Here is a 25,278-nt window from a genome sequence, read left to right on the forward strand (position 1 = left end):
TTACTGGTTGGTAGGTGATCAAATACTTATATCATGCAAAAAAATGCAAATGAATTACTTAATCATACCATGTGATTTTCTGGATTTTTGTTTTAGATTCCGTCTCTCACAGTTGAAGTGTACCTATGATAAGAAATTACAGACCTCTACATGCTTTGTAAGTAGGAAAACCTGCAAAATCGGCAGTGTATCAAATACTTGTTCTCCCCACTGTATACATACATACAGTTGAATTCGGATGTTTACATACACTTAGGTTGGAGTCATTAAAACTTGTTTTTCAACCAGTCCACTGTGTAATGAAGCCTCTCTGACGCATTTATGACAGTACAACAGACACGCCTTGTGTAAAAACAACCCGCGCGTGGGCTGGCTCACACAACAATGGGATAAAAAGGCGCTCCCAATCTAACCTCTCCACAATGTCCTTCAATATATCTAGCGAACATTTTGCTTAAAGGGACTTGGTTTGAATAGAACCAGCAAGGTAGCTAACTAACTAGCTTTTAAGTCGACTGTTCAGCTCTTATTAATATAAGAAAATGACAGATTTTATAATACGGAAAGCTGAACCCAAAGATGTGCCTGACATACTGCGACTGATAAAGGTAAGCCGCAAACTAAAATCACTGCTTGCTTAGCTAGAAAATTGACTTGGTTTCACCCTTCGTCACTCTTCTCCGGCGACAGTATTTCCGTGTGTATCGTTGATTTGCTATCTAAAGATGCTTGAGAAGTTAGCTAGTTAAATACCAAAATACAACTATCTATGAAAAGCTTGTGATTTTAATTTTAATTTTACCTTTATTTAACCAGGCAAGTCAGTTAAGAACACATTCTTATTTTCAATGACGGCCTAGGAACAGTGGGTTAACTGCCTGTTCAGGGGCAGAACGACAGATTTGTACCTTGTCAGCTCGGGGGTTTGAACTCGCAACCTTCCGGTTGATGGATGAAGCAAATCTTGCCAAGAGAAACGGGACAATTGACAGCAATTAAAATTGTACTTCCTTCGGGACGTTTGACATGCCTGTACATACCGTAATGTTAATATAAGTGAGCAATTATCTTTGGAATATAACGTACGAGTAAAAGCGCTCTCAAATTCGTGGTTGTGATGGGGAACCATAGTTGAACTTAACTCATGAGGCATTTCAAAGTTATGTTCTTCACGAATCAGCAGTGGCGACCTATTTTTTTTTCAGATTTGAGCCCCACATTCTTGGAAAAAAACAAGAAAAAAAGATTTATCTATCGGTGCTCATCGGCCATAAACATTACACAACAAGTTGGAAATCGCTAATTCAACAATGAGGGGTTTGGAAGGTATCATTGGCAACTGCAAGCATTGAAAATCAATCATTGCTATTCAGTGGAGTGGCTGTGGATCCCAAGTCTGAGGGTCTCTTTTCCAAATTTAAAATGATAAACATTCAACATTGGCCATGCTGTTAATGAAGCATGATTTGTGCCACGCTCAAAACAACTCAACTCAGAACTGCAAAATTTGACTTTAGTGAGTTCAAGACAACTGGGAACTTGGGAAAAACGAGCTACAACTGGCAAAATAAGTTTTGAACTTTCATCCAACTTGGAATTGTAAATCCGGAACTCGGGCCTCTTTCTAGAGCTACGACCTGAAGATCACTGACATCATAATGATTGGACCTTTTTTTTCCCCCGAGTTCCCAATTTTCTTGAAAGCACCATAAATCCAGGGAATGCCAGACTTTGATAAAGTTTGACAAAATCTGCCCACGAAGGACTGCCACACCACCTTTACTGGCATGCATCCCACTCATTTTTTTTTTTTTTTTTTTTGACGCACCAGGATTTACTTTCTAAAATCAGTAGGGTATTTATTATTCATTTGAAGATGTACTATACAAAAGGCACTTGCACATCTGAGCAATCTAATTTGCAGGTGCATGGCGACAATTGAACAAGATGAAGGAAAAGGGAAACTGCACACTGCTCACAATGCAGTTATGTTGTGAATTTGAGCATGAAATATGTGTCTCTTGTAGATTATTCTGACGTTTTTCGTACGATGTACCCAGTGACTAATGAACTTGCTATGTCCTCATTGAGATTTTACACACGTGTTTAATACGCCTTACTTATACACTTTTGTAATATTTATGAAATGCATATTGTTATATTTGGTAGCACTTGTTTATTTTCCCTTTGCCACCAACCCCCTTCGATGTGTAGAACGGATGTGGGTGGGGCCAGGTGCAACTTTCAAAAAATCCCCAAAGCTCTGACGAAGGCTGTGTGGCCGATTCGTAAGCTTATTAAAGATCAGTGGTACTATCAAGAGCAGTGTGCGGTTTCCTTTTTCCTTCAAGATGCACTATACAGAAATATCTCCGTCATTTCCTGGTTGTTCAAATTCTAATAGTTATACTGAAATTAGTTTGTGACAAAATAAGCAAGTATACTGTACAGCAGCGGTCGGCAACCTAAGGCACACGTGAGGGTATTTGCCTTGGCTTGCCAAGCACCCCCTATTTTTGACAGTTAATTGTTTTTATAAACTGGAGAAAATAATTGCATGTATTGGTTATGAAATTGCATTGATATTCAGTGCAATGTTGTACAGTAATTCAAGGTATGTCAATCCTGATTAGCCATTGGGCTTTCATGATTTTGCAGGAGTTTCATGTTATTAGTTAAGCACAAGACAACCCTCCTCGCCTCTACCTCCAAATTCAAAACCATGTCGGCACTAAAGATAAGATTAGTTTTCACATGGCTAGCAGCTAGCAAACTTTCTGTTGTTATTTAAAAAAAGTTCAGGGTGCAAAAGGTCATCAGCCAAGAAAAATAAGGTAGATGTCCACTCAGAGCCGGTCCTGACCTCCCTGGGGCCCTCCTACCTGACCCGTGTAAACCATTTGCCATTGTCACACCTGTCACAGTCACAACTGACACCCCAGTGCTCCCACTACAATCCTCCCTCCTTTAAAACAGTTTGCTCCATCTGTCGGTCTAAGAACAAGTAAACCTATACAGAACAGAATGGGGTATAAACAAACAATATTTCTTGGAATATAATATTTTCTATAGAATCTTAAGATAAGAAATTGTAGAAAATATAACACTGAGCTTTGGCTCTACTGCCTGGTAATTAGTCCAGTCCTCACAATATTATACAATTAGCTTTGTCTATACGATGTAAACATAAGCCTATAGGCTATGGCTACAGCTGTATGTCTTAAAATAGCAAAATAAGCTGCAGCTATATGTCTTAAAATAGCTAAATAAAATGTATACAGCTGTGTGATTAGCTTTGGTTCCCTCTACAGCCTGGGCATTTTCAGCATCAGCATGGGAACCAGTCTGTCTGGAAGAAATGGAAAGTATGTCATGACAGGAAAGTATGACTGCTTAACTAAATATTGTTTAGTTAAGCAGTCATTTACACAAATGCACTTCTGCCATACAATCTTAAATGTTACTAAGTGTGTAAATATTTGAATGTTTGAATTAAAATCTTCCTCTTCTGCACTTTCTTGAGGCAAAATCATCAATGATGTCATCATAGGACATGTGTTTCCCCACATCATGATTTACACTGGGGCGGCAGCGTAGCCTAGTGGTTAGAGTGTGGGACTAGTAACCGGAAGGTTGCAAGTTCAAACCCCTGAGCTGACAAGGTACATATCTGTTGTTCTGCCCCTGAACAGGCAGTTAACCCACTGTTCCTAGGCCATCATTGAAAATAATAATTTGTTCTTATAACTGACTTGCCTGGTGAAATAAAGAAAAAGCTCATGATGGCCAGACCACTCAAACGTTCCTGTGACATGGAAGACCTCGGTAGCTTTTGATGAGCTTTTATGTGAAAAGCTCCTCTGCCGACGTTACTGGTAGGGTGACTGCAATTCTTAGGGCTATCCAAAGGCTAGGATAGAGTTCCTCCAGGTTTTTCTCACAGAGAAAGGAAAGCAGCTCACAGGCAGTCATCTTATCTGATGGCAGATCAGGTAAATTCTGAATCTCGTGTGCCAGATCCATTCCACTGATGTCAGTCATCGCTGAAGGTTAGTGTCTTCCATGCAGTGAGCCTTTAAAGATGCACTGCTCCCTCCCGGGTGGCACTGCATCTCAGTGCTAGCTGTGCCACCAGATACTCTGGGTTCGCGTCCAGGCTCTGTCGCAGCCGGCCCGTGGGGCGACTGGGAGGCCCGTGGCCGGTAGGGATATCTTTGTCTCATCGCGCACCTGCGACTCCTGTGGCGGGCCGGGTGCAGTGCACGCCAACCAAGGTTGTCAGGTGCACAGTGTTTCCTCCGACACATTGGTACGGCTGGCTACCGGGTTGGATGTGCGCTGTGTTAAGAAGCAGTGCGGCTTGGTTGGGTTGTGTTTCGGAGGAAGCATGGCTTTCGACCGTCGTCTCTCCCGAGCCCGTACAGGAGTTGTAGCGATGAGACAAGATAGTAATTACTAACACTTGGATACCACGAAAAGGGGGTAAAAAATAAAAAAGATTCACTGGACATCTGAGAGGCAGTGCTGAAGATCAGTAGCACTCCATATTTGGTTTTCACCTGGTTGAGTATTTCAAATCTCTCATCCATGGATGTCACAGCAGAGTCGACCTCTCAGTGTACAGTTCAATATAATGAAGTACTTTGTCTCTTACTTGAGTCACTACAGCTTCCAGAATCTTGTCACTCACAATCTGTATCAGCTCATTCTGTGTGCGCTTCCTAAAGTAATGAGCATGTGTCTCGCCATCTTTAATTTTGCTGAGATTTTCCATACAGGTCAAATTTTTGCCAATAATTCAACCTTTTTTAGGATGTTTCCATTGTCTGGTTGGAAGAGTTTGTCTGAATGCTATGCTTCTTTCAGCCAGAGGCTGTGTGATCCTTATTAAACGTGTAAGGACATCCTGCCATGTCTTTCTTTCAGCCTCCAAAATTGTCATTTATATTTGGTCAAGAGTCTGTCCCCGACTTAGGAGCAGATCAAGTTCTCTTCACTTAATCATATTTTCTGTGTGTTCAGGACTACCCTCGTGGTGTTTCAGAATGGTGTTGATATTTGACCAGTCATTCACACCTTCCTTTATTATTTTGTAGTCTTCTGTAGAAAAGAGCTTACAGCTAAAACAATACACAGCGTTGTTTTAGATTGTGTTTTTGCTATCAATTGTAAATAATACTTGTAGGCCTATGTAGCCAAATTGTATTTATGATCTTATGTTATCCATTCATGTTTTTTTTATATCTCTAAATCAAGCCACAGCCAGCCATGATTACAGAAACCTGTGTCCTTTCAGACTATATAAACTAGTGACATGCAGCGTTTGTCATTATACCCTGATGAAGACAGCTTGGCTTTTGAAAAGATGGTTATATAATGATTGCTTCTGAGCTCCTAGTGTGCAACTCTATTTTTTCCAAGGGTTCTACTCTGCTAGCTATCACACCACTCGCGTTAGGTGTGCAAGCGTTGCAAAATAAATGAGTTCATTCGGAAAGTATTCAGACCCCTTTACTTTTTCCACATTGTGACGTTACAGCCTTGTTCTAAAATGGATTCAATAAAATGCATCTTCAAATCTTCCCACAATACCCCATAATTATGACGTGAAAAAGGTTTTTAGACATTGTTGCACATTTTATAAAAAATTAAAAACAGATGCCTTATGTAAATAAGTATTCAGACCCTTTACTATGAGACTCTAAATGGAGCTCAGGTGCATCCTGTTTCCATTGATCATCCTTGAGATGTTTCTACAACTTGATTGGAGTCCACCTGTAGTAAATTCAATTGATTGGACATGATGTGTAAAGGCACACCTGTCTCTATATAAGGTCCCACAGTTAACCGTGCATGTCAGAGCAAAAACCAAGCCATGATGTTGAAGGAATTGTCCGTAGAGCTCCGAGACGGGATTTTTGTCGAGGCACAGTTCTGGGGAAAGATGCCAAAACAATTTTGCAGCATAAGAAGGTTCCCAAGAACACAGTGGCCTCCATTTCTTAAATGGAAGAAGTTTAAAACCACGACTCTTCCTAGAGCTAATCGCCTGGCCAAACTGAGCAATAGGGGGAAAAGGGCCTTGGTCACTCTGACAGAGCTCCGGAGTTCCTCTGTGGAAATGGGACAACCATCTATGCAGCACCATCCACCAATCAGGCCTTTATGGTAGAGTGGCCAGATGGAAGCCATTCCTCAGTAAGACACATGACCGCATGCTTGGAGTTTGCCAAAAGGCTCCTAAAGGACTCTGACCATGAGAAACCAGATGCTCTGGTCTGATGAAACCGAGATTGAACTCTGGCCTGAATGCCAAGCGTCATGTCTGGAGGAAACCTGGCACCATCCCTACAGTGAAGCATGGCAGTGGCAGCATCATGCTGTGGGGATATTTTTTAGGGATTTGGAAGCTAGTCACGATCGAGGAAAAGATGAACAGATAAAAGTGAAGAGATATTCTTGATGATAATCTGCTCCAGAGCACTTAGGACCTGACTGGGGCGACGGTTCACCTTTCAACCAGACAACGACTCTAAGCACATAGCCAAGACATCGCAGGAGTGGCTTTGAGACAAGTCTCTGAATGTCCTTTTTTTGGCCCAGACAAAGCCCAGAATTTAACCCGATTTGGCATTCTGGAGCGATCTGAAAATAGATGTGCAGCGACGCTCCCCATCAAATCTGACAGAGCTTGAGAGGATCTACAGAGATGAATGGGAGAAACTGCCCAAATACAGGGGTGCCAAGCTTGTAGCATCATACTCAAGGTTGTAATAGCTGCCAAAGGTGCTTCAACAAAGTACTGAGTAAAGGGTCTCAAGACTTGTGATAATTAATTTTTATATTTAATGCATTTGTATAACCTTCGTAAAAACCTGTTTTTGCTTTGTCATTATAGGGTATTGTGTGTAGATTGATGGGAAAAAATATTTATTCCATTTTAGAATAAGGCTGTAATGTAACAAACAACATGTCTAAATACTTTCAGAACACATTATATATGAATTCATTAGGCCCTAATCTATGAATGTTCTTGACTGGGAATACAGATGCATCTGTCATAGATACCTTTAAAAAACGTAGGGGTGTGGATCATAAAACCAGTCAATATCTAGTGTGACCACCATTTGTCTCAAGTACCGCAACATCTTCTTCGCATAGAGTTGATCAGGCTGTTGATCGTGGAATGTTGTACCACTTCAATGGCTGTGTGAAGTGGCTGGATATTGGCGGGAACTGGAACACACTGTCGTACACGTTGATCCAGAGCATCCCAAACCTGCTCAATAGGTGTCTGGTATGCAGGCCATGGCAGAATTGGGACATGTTCAGATTCCAGGAATTCTGTACAGATCCTTGCGACATTTGTTTCTCCATAAGAATGACCATTCAGTTTCTGAGGTGAGCCATCCTTACCTTTTTACGCAACGACAAATCAGACTTACAGATGCTGTCCATGTTCACTTCATGGATCTCTTTTCTTGCCACAGTCATTTCATTTTTAAGGAGTTATTATACACCCAGTGGATTATGTTTGTGTGCTTATGTGTACTATTTAGGTTGAGTGTGCTTTTTCAGTGTAGGCCTGTTATGAGAGTTAGTGATAAAGGTTGTTGAGCCTACAGAGTATGTTTCCTTCAGTATTATGCCCCACCCATTCCGGTGTCTTGTAGGATCCAGTGAGATTCCACCATTCAGTTATGTAGTGATGCACTAGTCATTGTGTTACTACTCCCACCTAGTGGTGCTTTAGATTAGGCCCTTTATGTGTTTACCTGTTACAGTGATGACACCACTTACAATAAAGGCAAGTAACGTCATTGTATAATTGCTGTATATTTTTTCTGGTTATTGTTAATGGCCGTCTGCTTCCTCCTATAGGACAACCACACAAATAACTATCCCCTTTCCACAGTTATGGTTCAGAGGTACAAGCAGTAGCTTTTCTAGGGTTCAAGCCATAGCCCTGCACATATTGTGGTGTTATTTACACTATTCCTTCAGTGAACTACAAGCCAACCGTTCACTGTGTCTTTCCATCATTGCGTTATGACCAACGCCCAGAGGGGAACACACCCAAACTAGAAACCTAAGAATATTACAGTCCTTTAGCCCTCCACTACACATATTTGTAAACTGACCATCATTTCCTTATAACTATACGGCATAAAATGCTTACAATTTGGAGTCTGAAAATGACCTCCCTAAACATTGGTCCTTCTTGACTGTCAGGTACTCATCGCAGCTGGTGATATCACCAAGATCGAAAGAATAAAGGGAAAGTCAAGAAGAACATAGGACCCAATGCCAAGAACACAGAACATTGAGACAGATTTCAACGGATGTATAAATGTGAAGCATCTGTTTCGCGTTTTCCTCTCACTACCAAATATGGTAGTGAGAGGAAGCCCTTTGGGCGGGAGTGGGAGAAGATGGCGCGAGATGGATTTTGACATTCTGAACATTCTCATCAATGAAACATTTGATTTCCTACAGTTTTCTGTTTCCAAAACTAGAATCAGTCCACTCTGTTACAAAGTTTGGTAGACTTGACTTACCTAATCGTTTATAGAGAAGACTTTGTTTAGGATAAGTGCACTAGATAGTGGGTGTTTTCCAATGAACGTCATGCATATTCAAATGGTCCTCATCCTCTTCTTGGCGATAGCTAGCTAGCTTGCTTCTCCCAAGTAGATATCTAGCTAAATCACAACTCCCAAAGAACAGAAAAAAACATACTTGGCTTATATAGCTAGAAATCGATGTTTTGCCACTATTAGTACTGCGTCTGTGAATCAACTTTTTATAACGATAAGAAACATGTCATCAATAAATACCTTGTTTAGTGTCAAATGTTATCAGGGATTTTGTTTAGGGCGAGGAGAAGCAATAAATAAAACACATCATTATGCAAAAGGCTCATTTCCAACTTGATTATTACATTGTTGAGCTGGAATCTCCTGTTTCTTGTCAAAGATACTGATAACTACTGCAATTATTATGAATATGAGGCTATGTGTAGCAATCGGCTGCAATGCAGTCAAGAAAAAGGGAGAAATCCTTTTTCCAGTTTCCAACAGATGTTGAAAGGTATGTAATGTTTTTATAATTTACATTTTTTACTTAACCTTTATTAAATGGCCAAACCCGGACGACGCTGGGCCAGTTGTGCGCCTCCTTATAGGACTCCCAATCACGGCCGAATGTGATTCAGCCTGGATTCAAACCAGGGACTGTCGTGTCACCTCTTGCACTGACATGCTGTGCCTTAGACTGCAATGCCAATCGGGAAGGTAATGTATAGGTGTGTAATAAATAATGAGACAATGCATTTTGAAGTAACTATTGCATGGTGAGGCACACGTCATTGATTGTGCAATCAGTAGTGTGCTGTATTCATGACTACCCATCGAATCGATCACAAAAGCAATTAAAACATCTTTGCCAAGAAGGGTTATGGTTGATTTACCTTAATGTTTCACAAGAGTGAGACAGAGAAAGATGAGCAGACAAAGAGCGTGCATGTAAGAAAGAGGCAGGCAAAGAGAAAGACACAAAGCGAGATGGAGAGACAGCCAGAGAGAGAGACTGAGAACGAAAAACCGAGAGGGAGCGACAGATCCAGAGAGCCAAAGCAAGAGATTCAGAGAGAGAGAGCCAAAGAGAGAGATTCAGAGAGAGAGAGCCAAAGAGAGAGATTCAGAGAGAGAGAGCCAAAGAGAGAGATTCAGAGAGAGAGAGCCAAAGAGAGAGATTCAGAGAGAGAGAGCCAAAGAGAGAGATTCAGAGAGAGAGAGCCAAAGAGAGAGATTCAGAGAGAGAGAGCCAAGAGAGATTCAGAGAGAGAGAGAGAGAGAGCCAAAGAGAGAGCCAAAGAGAGAGATTCAAAGAGAGAGATTCAGAGAGAGAGAGAGAGAGAGCAAAGAGAGAGATTCAGAGAGAGAGCCAGAGAGAGATTCAGAGAGAGAGAGCCAAAGAGAGATTCAGAGAGAGAAAGAGAGAGATTCAGAGAGAGAGAGCAAAGAGAGAGATTCAGAGAGAGAGCCAAAGAGAGAGATTCAGAGAGAGAGAGCCAAGAGAGAGATTCAGAGAGAGAGAGCCAAAGAGAGAGATTCAGAGAGAGAGAGCCAAAGAGAGAGAGCCAAAGAGAGAGCTTAACACATTGGAAAGAATACAAAAACCGAGTAAACTAGAATGCTATTTGGCCCTAAAGAGAAAGTACAGTGGCAGAATACCTGACCACTGTGACTGACCCAAACTTAAGGAAAGCTTTGACTATGTACAGACTCAGTGAGCATATCCTTTCTATTGAGAGGCTGCCATAGGCAGACTTGGCTCTCAAGAAAAGACACTGTGCACACTGCCCACAAATGAGGTGGAAACTGAGCTTTTATTTTATCTTTATTTTACCAGGTAAGTTAACTGCGAATACATTCTCATTTACTGCAATGACCTGGGGAATAGTTACAGGGGAGAAGAGGGGGGATGAATGAGGCAATTTATACATTTGGTGATGATTAGGTGTCCATGATTGTGTGAAGGCCAGATTGGGAATTTAGTCAGGACACCGGGGATAACACCCCTACTCTTACGATAAGTGCCATGGGATATTTAGTGACCACAGAGAATCGGGACACCCGTTTAACGTCCCATCCGAAGACGGCACCCTACACAGGGCAATGTCCCCAATAACTTTCCTGGCAACCAGTGAACCATAATGACATTTGAAATGGATTTTATTATTTTGGAACTTTTGTGAGTGTAATGTTTACTGTTCATTTGATTTCACTTTCATTTTCTGTTTCACTTGCTTTGGCAATGTAAACATATGTTTCCCATGCATATAAATCCATTTGAAATTGAGAGCCAGAGAGAGCAAGCCAGAGAGACAGGCAGCCAGGCAGAGAGAAAGCCCAAGAGGGATATACAGGAGAGAGAAAGAGACAGACCGACAGTGCAAAGCCTCACCTGTTTTGAACCCCACATTTTTAGCAAAAAAATAATAAATAAATAACAGGTCTTGCCTGTTTTGCATGTTATTTTGGCAGTAATACGTGTCACATCAGTTTGTAAACAATGTACAAAATAATATATATAATTGAGTTAATTAAGCCGCATACAAACATGGTCTCTTATTTTATTTCTTCTTAAGGCAGCTCAAAAATGCCGGCGTTTCCGCCTAGCTCAGTGCTTTCTGTGGTGGCGGGGCAAGCCAGCAGAAAATACAGAGCTTTACCGCTGTGATTGGCTCTGTGTTCTGTCACTCATGGGGAAGCTACATCACCGCAAAGTGTAAGGTGATATATCTCGGAAATTCTAGCCCTTTGGCTACTGACATAGCGTTACATTAAAGTGCCCATCCAAGAAGGCTCAAGGTCATTGGCCACAGATAAAATTACGTCAAATCACGTTATATGTACAGTAGCTTTGATTGGAATGATCATGTCAAAATCATAGCTGGCAGTCATCATGAATCAAGTCGACAATCTACTGGCAAATCCTTTTCAATCCTTGTCATATGAAGAGAAATTATAGATAAAACGTATTGGTGCTCATTGGTTTAAGAGTCTCTTTTCATTGTTTAAAATGATAAACATTGGCCATGCTATCAATAAAGCACAATTTGTACCGAGCTCAAAACAACTTAACTAGGAACTGCAAAATCTGACTTTAGTGAGTTCAAGACAACTGGGAACTCGGGGAGGAAAAACTAGCTACGACTGGGAAAATATGTTTTGAACTTTCATCGAACTCAGAATTGTAAATGGGGAATTGGGCCTCTTTCCTGAAGATCACTGACGTCGTCATGAGTCTAGATTTTTTGTCTCCCCCTGAGTTCCCAGTTGTCATGAAAGCACCATAAATCCAGAGAATGCCAGACTTTTAAAAAGTTTGATAACAGAATTTGCCCACGAAGCACCGCCGTGCCACCTTCCTGTTCAAGTGAACACAGCACAACAAGGTGAGTCCAAACATGTATTGTATGCTGCTGCATAAATTATGTAATATGCCAGGGAGATATGTATACTGTAGCTAAGAAATTAATACTAAGTGTATGTTGTGTAGTAAGCTGTTAGTAGCCCATGTGCCTCACCCTAACCATTTGGTCTATTTTTCACCTCTTAATTTCGCCTACTGTTCTGATTTGGTGCACAAGTACCCTATAAACTGTTTTTGAATAATGTAATCATCGACTATTGTAAGCTTTCATTGTCTGCTTATATGCCCCCTTTATTTTATTTATCCCACGGTTCTGACTTGGTGTACAGGAAGAACGGTCCATGTTATGAAATTTGTCGCTGTAAATTTCAAAAGTGCTGAACAAATTGTCCTATTGACTACGTCCGTCCTAGCTTGCTCATTGTCTTGATTGAAATTACAGATTGCCTTTTATCCACTTGTCGTCCCCTTATAACATAGTTTGTACATCTCAATTGTCAGTAGAAACCACATTTGTTTAAGCAAGTCAGTCATGACAGGTTTTTTTTTAAAGCAGTAAATGAGGCTGAACTGTTTCGCTGCCAGAACTGTTTCGCTCCGCTGATAGCCAGGTGTAGCAGTGGTATAGTGCAATTAATGTGTTGTTTAGTGTTGTTGTGTAGTGGCTTTGCTGGCATGCATCCTACTTTATCTATTTTCTTTTGTCCCACCAAGATTTGCATGCTAAAATCGCAACTGGTTAAGACTACTGTATCATTGTAGATGTATCTGATGAGCAAGGTGTCTGTGGCTCTAGTGGCAATGAGTCAGATGTCTACAGAACAGGTCTATACTAATACACACACACTTCTCTATCTTATATGATTTAGTTTCTTTAACAATCTCAAGCCCAATGCCTAGGCTTAAAGAGGATATTTTAGTACACAAGCATTAGTAAGGTTTAATCGAAAATGCCCTCACACTCTGCAGCAGCACGTCAGCCACGCCTCTGTGTTCGTTCTCGCAGACATACGTCAGCTCTGTCTCCCGTCGGCTTGGACATTGAGCAAACAGTTCGATGTCGGCCCGGCCTTGATGAGGAAGTCGACCACCTTCAGGGTACCCCATCAGCAGGCCAGTCAGGGCGGTCTCCTGGGCCTCACCTGTCTGACCATTGATGTTGGCACCTGCAGACAACAGAGGAAGGATACAAGAGGGTTCTGCTTGGAACACACTTTAAAGTACCAATCTATTCCCACTGTTGGCTATTTCAATCTGTTTTGGAAAAGCCAAAAAGCCATCAACTCAATAAGTTTGAAACTGTATCTGAATATAACTGTATTTTGTTTCCAAGAGAGGGGTTTGATATTTTGCCTCAACACTGAGCTTTGATAGTAAATATGGTAGGTAAAGTCGTTCAACAAATGCACTGGTTTATTTCAAACCCACACAGAGAAGCCCATACCTCTTGCCAAAAGCAGGGGGCTAACTAGGATAGGAGTGCGTGACTGGCAGGAGGCTACCTAGGATAGGAGTGCGTGACTGGCAGGAGGCTACCTAAGATAGGAGTGTGTGTGACTGGCAGGGGGCTACCTAGGATAGGAGTGCGTGACTGGCAGGAGGCTACCTAAGATAGGAGTGCGTGACTGGCAGGGGGCTACCTAAGATAGGAGTGTGTGTGACTGGCAGGGGGCTACCTAGGATAGGAGTGCGTGACTGGCAGGAGGAGCTTGTGGAAGGCTACCTGAAACGTGTGACCTAAGTTAAACAATTTAAAGGCAATGCTACCAAATACTAATTGAGTGTATGTGAACTTCTGATCCACTGGGAATGTGATGAAAGAAATAAAAGCTGAAATATATAATCCTCTCATATTATTCTGACATTTCACATTCTTAAAATAAAGTGGTGAGCGTAACTGACATAAGACAGGGCATTTTTACTGGGATAACATCAGCTTTCTTTAGCTTTCTCTTGAAGTCAGACTAGGGTCGCTAATGTTAGCTAGCTAGCTCTGGATGAGGGAAATTGGAGTAGTTGTCCACAAAGCAGCACTAGAGCTGTCTAGCTCCCGCCTATCCTTTTTTTTGATTGGTGGATACATCTCATTATTGTAATACTTATTTTGAATATTCAATGAGGGTTGTTGACGTCAACGGCCTATATTCAGTGGAGAGATGCTATGCTACTAGTCTCATGTCATGAATATGCATAGCCATCTCAGGACCGCTCCGATGTAAAGTGTCCTACTAAAATCAGTACACTCGTAACAATTTAAGCATTACAAAACTTATATTGGCTCAAATAAACCTAACATATCAAATAAGCAAGTTTTGGGGTGACCAAATTCAACACTCTTAACTCTTCCTCAGTGATCTCGTACACCCAGGTACTTCTCTGCAGCTACCACCTACACCCATTAAAAACCCACATCGCCATTCCACTGGTTGGAAGTACTGCCAAATCGCCGGTTGGAAGTACATCGCCGGTTGGAAGTACTGCCAAATTCTCTAAAATGAAATTGGTAGTGGCTTATGGTGGACATTCCTACGGTCAGCATGCTCCTTCAACTTGAAACATCTGTGGCATTGTGTTGTGACACAACTTCACATTTTAGAGTGGCCTTTTATTGTCCCCGGCACTTTTTTTTGTTTTTTGTGTGTACTCACACACTTGATTTTATATATATATATATATATTTTTCCCCCCTAACCCTACCACCCCTCCCCTAACCCTACCACCCCTCCCCTAATTAGAGTAAAATAATGGACAACACTTAGGCTTCTATTTCCAGCTTATACATACTACATACATTTTACAATAGTTATATTTTGTTTGTTTATTGTCCCATCTTTCAGCTACCCTTAACTTCTATCTATATCTAAAGACCATCTAGTTTTGATTTAATATTTGCCGTATAAACTCAGCAAAAAAAGAAACGTCCCTTTTTCAGGACCGTCTTTCAAAGATAATTCGTAAAATCCAAATACCTTCACAGATCTTCATTGTAAAGGTTTTTAACACTGTTTCCCATGCTTGTTCAATGAACCATAAACAATTAATGAACATGCACCTGTGGAACGGTCATTAAGACACTAACAGCTTACAGACGATAGGTAATTAATGTCACGTATGAAAACTTAGGACACTAAAGAGGTCTTTCTGCTGACTCTGAAAAACAACAAAAGAAAGATGCCCAGGGCCCCTGCCTATCTGCGTAAACGTGCCTTAGGCATGCTGCAGATGTGGCCAGGGCAATAAATTGCAATGTCCGTACTGTGAGACGCCTAAGACGGCGCTACAGGGAGACAGGATGGACAGCTCACCGTCCTCGCAGTGACAGACCACGTAACACCTGCACCAGCTTTGCGCACACTTGGCATTCTCTCAACCAACTTCATGAAGTAGTCACCTGGAATGCATTTCAATTAACAGGTGTGGCTTCTTAAAAGTTACTGTGTTTGAGCCAATCGGTTGTGTTGTGATAAGGTAAGGGGGATATACCGATGATAGCCCTATTTGGTAAAAGACCAGGTCCATATTGTGGCAAGAACAGCTCAAGTAAGCAAAGAGAAACAAAGTAATGATGGACTGTCAAGACATGAAGGTCAGTCAATAAGGAACATTTCAAGAACTTTTAAAGTTTCTTCATGTGCAATCGCAAAAACCATCAAGTACTATGAAAACTGTCTCTCATGAGGACCTCCACAGGAAAGGAAAACTCAGAGTTACCTCTGCTGCAGAGGATATGTTCATTAGTTACCAGCTTCAGAAATTGCAAACCAAATGATTGCTTCAGAGTTCAGACACATCTCAACATCAACTGTTCAGAGTAGACTGTGAATCAGGCCTTCATGGTCGAATTGCTGCAAAAAAACTAAAGGACACCAATAAGAAGAGGAGACTTGCTTGGGCCAAGAAACACCAGAAATGGACATTAGACCGGTGAAAATGTGTCCGTTGGTCTGTAGTCCAAATTGGAGATTTTTTTTCTCCAATCGCCGTGTCTTTGTGAGATGCGGTGTGGGTGAACGGATGATCTCTCTGAATGTGTATTTCCCCATTGTAAAGCATGGAGGAGGTGGTGTTCTGGTGCTTTGCTGGTGACACTGTTTGATTTATTTAGAATTCAAGGCACACTTAACCAGCATGGCTACCACAGCATTCTGCAGCAATACACCATCTGGTTTGGGCTTTTTATTGTTTAACTAGGCAAGTCCGTTAAGAACAAATTCTTATTTACAATGACAGCCTACCGGGGAACAGTGGGTTAACTGCCTTGTTCAGGGGCAGAACGACAGATATTTACCTTGTCAGCTCAGGGATTCAATCCAGCAACCTTTGGTTACTGGCCCAACGCTCTTCCTACCACCCCAGCAGCTTAGTCCAACCATAATTTGTTTTTCAACAGGACAATGACATAACACACCTCCAGGCTGTGTAAAGGGCTATTTTTACCAAGGAGAGTGATGGGGTGCTGCAGAGTAGACTGTGTGATAACTTGGCTTCCACAATCCCCTTACCTCAACCAAATTGAGATGGTTTGGGATGAGTCGGACCGCAGAGTGAAGGAAAAGCAGCAAACAAATGCTAAGCACACTCCTTCAAGACTGTTGGAAAAGCATTCCAGGTAAAAGCTGGTTGAGAGAATGCCAAGAGTGTGCAAAGCTGTCATCAAGGCAAAGGGTGGCTATTTGAAGAATCTCAAATATAAAATATTTTTATTTTAACACTTTGGTTACTACATGATTCCAGGTGTTATTTCATTGCTTTGATGTCTTCACTATTATTCTACAATGTAGAAAATAGTAAAAAGAAAAACCATTTAATGAGTAGGTGTTCTAAAACTTTTGACCGGTAGTGTATTTTTCAACTGTGCTGTGATGTTTCACAAAAGTTCTGAACCTTTCCAATGTCATAGTTTCTAAAGATTGTAAAATAAAGAAACATTTTTGCTTAAGTTTATTATATTATTGATCGATTGACTAGTACTTCAAATCACCCAATAGTGCTATTTGCAGAGTTAGCTCCAGGTAAATGTTGCAATTCTTCAGCCATTCCTGAACCTGCGACCAAAAACAAGCAAATGATCTAATGATTCTCTTTGCAGAAAAATCTGCGGAGCTGGGATGGCTGTGTCCTCCATATTCAGAATCTAACATTCTATTGTTTGCAAGAATTTTATATAATAGCTTACACTGAAACTGTTTTGCATCTGGCGTAGTTTTGTGTATCAGTTCATAAACCATGTGCTATAGAATCAGTATATCAAAAATCTCTTCAACGACTTTGCAATCTATATGGCACAACTGTCAATTTTTAGGTCTTTTAAATAGAGAAGTATACCAGTTTCATTTATCACAATCCTCTTAAACCAATTTTGATCTTTAATGCAGGGCCGACAGACAAGTTCCTTACTTTCCCCCTTCCACTTGCCTCGTCCATTTTTGCGGTAATGCTGCAATTAGTTAGTTGTAAATTTGGGTAGAGCAGACGTTTCCATATATTGTCGTTATAAGCTTTTTGTGCGTATGGAACATTTCTGGGATCGTTTATTTCAGCTCATGAATCATGGAACCAACACATTTTATATTTTTGTTCTGTGTAGTTTAACACCATCTCCTCTCTAATTTGCTCATGAAACAGCAATTCAATAAAATCTAAATGCATATTCCAATTTAAACTGATTGAGACCATGCAGACGCAGTTTGAATATTTCACTGGTGAAACCTGAATAATTATCATTCACGATTGACAGTGATGATGCCATGGACTATTTTGAAGTTAAGCCTAACTTAGTGTTTGCAGATATAAAAAAAATAAAACGTTTTGAGACAAAAGGCAGATGATGAATTGGAGGATGAATTGTATGCATATTCAATATGTCGGTACAAATGGAGAAATGTGATTTATTTGCATTGCCCTACGGGTGGTGGTTACAATGACCAGGGAAAATCCAGCCTGTTGTCCCCCATTTGGGTTTTTTAAATGTGCTCATCCTAACTGCATTCAGAGATCAACTCTGCAAACTTGTCTGTCTTGAAGGTGATAAAAACAGACCATTTTCGCTGGATATCCGTCTGTATCACAGTTAGCTCTGTAATTTTGTACCTTTTTGTGTTTATTACGTTGGCAACAGGTCCGGTTTCCTCCATTTGATTGTGTTTTATAAAGTTAAATGCTGTTCTCTTCGTTGACTGTCACTTATCTCAGTGAACGATAAACTTTCCCTATTGACTCGCTGTTCTTGGTTTTGAATCTGAAATGTTTCTTCTGGCCAGGAACTGGCTAAATATGAGGGAATGGAAAACCAAGTGAAACTGACTGAGGAAGGTGAGTCTGAATGAAACTAAAGCATTTCTGTCTCGGTCACCATGTGATTGACTTCAGTGCATAGATTACAAGGCATTTCTAACGTTGCAAAAACAGATCTGCTCGAGGACGGATTCGGTGACAACCCATTATACCACTGCGTCATGGCAGAAGTCCCCAGTGAGCCGCAGAGCAACAACGGTAAGGAGATTCTGTATATCAAATGATCTTGTCTATTCCCTGGAGAACACCTGTCCATCTCAGAGGATTGGATGGATGTGTTGAGTGTGACAGACAGATATTGTATTATAGCAAACTATATCTGATGGGCTTGACTGAAACGGTGCCTCTCCTAAGCATAGAAGAACGTGTCTGCCCCATGGGGATCCCTGGTGTGTAGCTACTGACCCTATGCCAAACAAATCAAACCTGTAATTAGGGATGTTACGTGACCATATTACCGCCACACCTGCAGCCATGAGTCATGATGGCAGTCAAATTCCATGTGACGGTATTTAGGCTTCTCAAAGCTCTGATGCTGATGGTCATTAGAAGCCAACCAAACTTGCTAACTGCCTGGTACTCGGCAGTCTATTGTCCCTCTAACCATTCTGACATCAATGCAAATGTAATCGGAAATCTAATCAAACGCTTCATGAGAGCCCATGAGCTCATGTTTGCGCAACATTTCTATAGGCTACGAACCTGCGTGAGAAAACAGAGTGCTGGCCTCTACTGAAAAGAGGAAGATCAGCTTTCTATAGGCAATGCCTACTATATTTATTTCTCAACATTCCTAATATCAAGTGCATTGCTTCTCTGTACAACAGGAGTATAGCCTACCTGGCTGGCATGAAAATGAACCATGGGAAATGGTCCTCCATTCTCTATTTAAGCCCCCCCCCCCCTGTTTTGAGAGGGGTGCATGATAATGGTCCATTCTAAATCAAAACAAATTTCACAAAAATACTAAATGTATGTAAAGACTAAATGAAATCAAGAAGAGTCTGATAGGTGACACTATTAGCCTATCACTTGTGAATGATGCCCAGCTTGTATGCAGTAAGGCAATAAACTGTGCATCCCTTTTTTTGGGGGGTGCAACTTTTTCAAATCCTACTGTAATTGCACACCTCATGTAGCCTAGTTCATAGGCCCATATGTTTAAGGTTTGTATCACAACTAAAGTGGCCAAATAATAACTTCTTTACAACGTGTGTAGAGCCTAACTGGCATGCATACGCAGCGCTTGAGGAAGAATCATCACCATAAAAATGCACCTTTCAGTTGGTAGAGCATGGCGCTTGTAACGCCAGGGTAGTGGGTTCGATCCCCGGGACCACCCATACGTAGAATGTATGCACACATGACTGTAAGTCGCTTTGGATAAAAGAGTCTGCTAAATGGCATATATTATTATTATTATTATTATAAAATAAATACATGCATAATTGCAATTTGCGGTTACTTTTGAGAATTGAATTTTGGAACATTTGTGCTTATAGCCTACTGCCATCTGCACATTGCTGCACTTATAATGTAATGAAATAAACTATTAGGTGATAGCATTTTAAGCTAAACATTTTGATCTGTTGCATCCGCCTCATTGCTTAAAGGTTTTTTTTATGCTAGTGGTTGTATTCATTTGGGATCTATTGCATCACACAACTGTCCCAGGCTATGTTTGGAATATTTTTTTCTCACAGGTCAACCTTTGTACTATGGGGGATAGTAGATTGATATAGGCTAGTGCTTTTGCGGTTTGTTAGGCCTACTCATCTTGCTGGCTGACTAAAAGTAAATGTGGATAGTTCTTCCTATATCTTCAATGTGCGCCTCGGAATTGGATAAGGATGCACGCGATTGTGTGCCTGATGTGTGTCTTCACTTGTAGCCTCTGAGAAAGACCCGATCACGTGATAGGCCGAGAGAGCCATGTCAGTGAGAGGTGCTTCGGAGCACGCAGCCGGGAGAAGGGAATGATAATTATTATATTCAGCCCAAGGGCACAACGGCCTCAGGCCGCAAAAGGCATGGATGTATTTAGGGTGTATTATGACCACCGAATGTGGAATCAGCCGGGAAATTTGAGGCATTATCAAGTGTTTGTCAAATTGTCAATGAGAGGCTGATGAAATGTGTGCAGCCTGCACAAATAACAAAGCAGAACTCATGCCTTTTAATGGAACTTTTTTCAAATCATCATTAGTTGCTTCATGCAACCTTGGAATATATCAAAAATACAAACGTCGAGTTATATGTTTTCATCACAACTAAAGGTTAATTAAAAATATATAAATTAAGCATATAGGAAGACCTGTTTTTGTTAACAGCTCAACACAGAATAGCCACATGTCCTCCAGAAATCTTTGAGAAAACATTTATTTTATTCAGCTATGTTCAATTGAATTTCAAATTTATAAAATAAAATAATGCCATGGAATTCTAAGCAAATCTTGTCTGCTAAATGAACTAGTGTAGCCCAAAGCCATACCAAGGTCAGGACCTTTTTTAATTTTTAATTTATTTTACCTTTATTTAACCAGGCAAGTCAGTTAAGAACAAATTCTTATTTTCAATGACAGACTGGGAACAGTGGGTTAACTGCCTGTTCAGGGGCAGAATGACAGATTTGTACCTTGTCAGCTCGGGGGTTTGAACTCGCAACCTTCCGGTTACTAGTCCAACGCTCTAACCACTAGGCTACCCTGCCGCCCCAACCTAACATAAGGGCAAGGTGTATGCTAATCTGTTCTTTTGAAATAGACTACATTTTCTTCATATCATGTTTCTTTAGACCAGTCTAAAATACATAGATGTATTGTGATGGTGTACACTATATTACATGGATTTGTTAGACTTTTTAAAATGTAGATGTTCTTAATGTCAGCATCAGTGGCTTGCGTGGAAGCCAGGAGATGCTAAATTTGTTTGTTAATTAACGGTCAAGTACCAGTTATTTGCTTGACAATGACCAGCTGATTTCATGACTGCCACAGTCCTTACTGTTAGCCCAGTTTGTACTGCCCTTACTGTTAGCCCAGTTTGTACTGCCCTTACTGTTAGCCCAGTTTGTACTGCCCTTACTGTTTGCAAAGTTTGTACTGCCCTTACTGTTAGCCCAGTTTGTACTGCCCTTACTGTTAGCCCAGTTTGTACTGCCCTTACTGTTAGCCCAGTTTGTACTGCCCTTACTGTTAGCCCAGTTTGTACTGCCCTTACTGTTAGCCCAGTTTGTACTGCCCTTACTGTTAGCCCAGTTTGTACTGCCCTTACTGTTAGCCCAGTTTGTACTGCCCTTACTGTTAGCCCAGTTTGTACTGCCCTTACTGTTAGCCCAGTTTGTACTGTCCTTACTCGATACAGAGACACCTTTTTCCTTACAATAGTTCCAGTGCATTCGGAAAGTATTCAGACTGCTTGACTGCAATACCCCATAATGACAGTTTCTTGGAAATTTCTCACATGGAATAGCCTTAATTTCTCAGAACAAGAATAGACTGACAAGTTTCAGAAGAAAGTTCTTTGTTTCTTGGCCATTTTGAGCCTGTAATCAAACCCACAAATGTTGACGCTCCAGATACTCAACTTGTCTAAAGACCCGTTTTATTGCTTCTTTAATTAGCACAACAATTTTCAGCTGTGCTAACATAATTGCAAAAGGCTTTTCTAATGATAAAGTAGCCTTTTAAAATTAAAATTATAAACTTGGATTAGCGAACACAACGTGCCAATGGAACACGGAGTGATGGTTGCTGATGGGCCTCTACTCCTATGTAGATATTCCATAATCAGTCGTTTCCAGCTACAATCGTCTTTTACAACATTAACAATGTCTACACTGTATTTCTGATCAATTTGATGTTATTATAATGGACAACAAATGTGCATTTCTTTCAAAAACAAGGACATTTCTAAGTGACCCTAAACTTTTGAACGGTAGTGTGTATATGTATTTATTTATATAAATGTGCAAAGATGTATAACTTGGTTTTGCTTAGTGTGTGTGTGTGTGTGTGTGTGTGTGTGTGTGTGTGTGTGTGTGTGTGTGTGTGTGTGTGTGTGTGTGTGTGTGTGTGTGTGTGTGTGTGTGTGTGTGTGTGTGTGTGTGTGTGTGTGTGTGTGTGTGTGTGTGTGTGTGTAGATTGAAGACATTTATTTATTTAATCCATTTTAGAATAAGGCTGTAACGTAACAAAATGTGGAAAAGGGGAAGGGGTCTGAATACTTTCCGAATGCACCGTATATTGATGTGATGAACAATGACATGACAGGGGGTGTCTGGGAGGAGACAAACATTTCAGTTACACTTTGGCACATTCTCTGAGAAGTAACTAGATGTCTTGTTTGAAATGTTGTTGCTGTACACACAGAAACACATACAAACGCACGTCTCTTTGATCGAAAGGCCGGTGTGTATAGTGTCTAGGCCTACTGCTGTTGTGGATGTCACTCACATGTAGGCCAGACACACTTGTATGACACACACCCGCTACAACTGCCGTTGGAAGCTTCTCTGAGCCAGAGCAGCCTGTCTCCACGCGTCAGTTCTCACAACACAACCAACATCTCCTCTTTACACAGTCCCCTGGCAACCAGACTGAGTTAACTGCTGAAAGTACAAGTTAATCTTAACCATGGATATATGCGCAGCTCTGCCCCTCCAAGTCCTAAACACCCTTAAACATTTAGGGAAATGCTCAACTGACCATAGATTAGCTACCCGGGTAACTCCGGTACGAGCTCTGTTATATTAAATCTGGCTTGTTTTTATGTTTGTGGGTTTACTTCTGTGTCCAGCTCCTGTGGTGATTGGGTTTGCCATGTACTACTTCACCTATGACCCCTGGATCGGCAAGCTGCTTTACCTGGAAGAATTCTTTGTCATGGAAGAGTACAGGGGTAAGCAAAGTAACTCTTTTCCTCTCCTACTCTGTCGCTCTCTTTCCTCTCTGACCTGACCAGTAACCATAATCTCTCCTTCTCTGTCATCCTTCCACCAGAGATCGGCATCGGCTCAGAGATCCTCAAGCTCCTCAGTGACGTGAGTAATTGTGGAGTTATGACTCTGTAAACATAGTAAAAAACTAGATGGGCGCTGTCAGTCAGTTGTTACATGGCTCTGGCCAGAATCCTGTTGTAGGTCAATGCCTCTAACAGAATCCCATTTTGAGCCCATTTCAGTGAGTTATGATTTTTTTGTACATACCGTTGATTCTGTTCTTCTTCTGTGTGTTTTGTTTGGTTATTGCTGTTGAAATAGTCAATGAATGTGCGTTGGGAAAAGAGAACATGTACACTATATATAAAGGTATGTGTAAACCCCCTTCAAATTAGTTGATTCGGCTATTTCAGCCACACCTGTTGCTGACAGGTGTTTAAAATCGAGCACACAGCCATGCATTCTCCACAGACAAACATTGGCAGTAGAATGGCCTTACTGAAGAGCTGTGTGACTTTCAACATGGCAGAGTCATAGGATGCCACCTTTCCAAATGTCTACCCTGCTAGAGCTGCCCTGGTCAACTGTAAGTGCTGTTATTGTAATGTGGAAAGGTATCGGAGCAACAACTGCTCAACTGCGAAGTGGTAGGCCACAAGCTCACAGAACGGGACTGCCGAATGCTGAAATCGTCTGTCCTTGGTTGCAACATTCACTACTGAGCTCCAAACGGCTTCTGGAAGCAACATCCGCACAAGATCTGTTCGTCAGAAGCTTCATGAAATAGGTTTCCATTGCTGAGCAGCCGCACACAAGCCTAAGATCACCATGTCCAATGCCAAGTGTCAGCTGGAGTGGTGTAAACCTCACCACCATTGGACTCTGGAGCAATGGAATCGTGTTCTCTGGAGTGATGAATCACACTTCACCATCTGCCAGTCCTACGGACAAATTTGGCTTAGACGGGTGCCAAGAGGACGCTACCTGCCCCAATGCATAGTGCCAACTGTAAAGTTTGGTGGAGAAGGAATAAGGGTCTGTGTCACGTTCTGACCTTTATTTCCTTTGTTTTGTATTTATTTTGTATGGTCAGGGCGTGAGTTGGGTGGGCAGTGTATGTTTGATTTTCTATGATTTGGGATTTCTATGTTTCGGCCTAGTATGGTTCTCAATCAGAGGCAGGTGTCATTAGTTGTCTCTGATTGAGAATCATACTTAGGTAGCCTGGGTTGCACTGTTTTTTTGTGGGTGATTGTCTATGTTAGTGGCTTGTGTCAGCACAGGTCTCATTTGTAGCTTCACGGTCGTCATTGGTTTATTGTTTTTGTTACTCTTTTGTATAGTGTTGCAGTGTTCTCTTTATTAAAATTCACTATGAACATACCACGCCGCATATTGGTCCTCTGATCCTTCTCGCCTCTCCTCTTCAGATGAAGGGGAGGAAGACCGTGACAGTCTGAGGCTGTTTTTCATGGTTCAGGCTAGGCCCCTTAGTTCCAGTGATGGGAAATCAACAACACAGCATACAATGACATTCTAGACGATTCTGTGCTTCCAACTTTGTGGCAACAGTTTGGGGAAGGCCTTCTCTTGTTTAAGCAAGACAATGCCCCCGTGCACAATGCGAGATCCATACAGAAATGGTTTGTCAAGATTGGTGTGGAAGAACTTGACTGGCCTGCACAGAGCCCTGACCTCAACCCCATCAAACACTTTTGGGTTTAATTATGTGTGCTAACACCTGCTCTCCCTTCCTCTCTCCCCCTCAGATGGCATTCGAGACTCGCTGCAACAGCATGCACTTCGTCGTCGCCAAGGACAACCAGAAGTCAATAGAGTTCTACAAGCGTCGTGGGGCGGCCGACATCACTCTGGATGAGGGATGGAGACTCTTCAAGATCAACAGGAGCTCCCTCTTCAAGATGTCCTCCGGCTCCAAAGAGTGAGCTGGCCTCAAGACACATAGAAAGATGGACAAGAGTGACAGACTTGGTCAATTTATATTACTTAATTATTTGCCTGTCTTTCACTTCAGCGGTGGGGGGTGTGACTTCTGACAGTAGATTATTATTAAAAGGGGCATTAAACATGTGTGTGTGCACCAA

At 41.4% G+C, this 25,278-nt stretch overlaps 1 protein-coding gene across 1 annotated transcript; it reads left to right on the forward strand.

Moving 5' to 3' along the window:
• The first annotated feature begins 413 nt into the window (after positions 1-413).
• LOC124039118 (diamine acetyltransferase 1-like) lies at positions 414-25,278 on the forward strand. Its single transcript, XM_046355003.1, has 6 exons — positions 414-608; positions 18,201-18,252; positions 18,349-18,432; positions 23,032-23,133; positions 23,235-23,275; positions 24,943-25,278. The coding sequence occupies exons 1-6, from the start codon at positions 543-545 to the stop codon at positions 25,117-25,119; spliced, it is 522 nt and encodes a 173-aa protein (XP_046210959.1). The 5' UTR covers positions 414-542; the 3' UTR covers positions 25,120-25,278.

Source organism: Oncorhynchus gorbuscha, linkage group LG07 (genome assembly GCF_021184085.1).
Source record: "Oncorhynchus gorbuscha isolate QuinsamMale2020 ecotype Even-year linkage group LG07, OgorEven_v1.0, whole genome shotgun sequence".
NCBI classification, from domain to species: domain Eukaryota; kingdom Metazoa; phylum Chordata; class Actinopteri; order Salmoniformes; family Salmonidae; genus Oncorhynchus; species Oncorhynchus gorbuscha.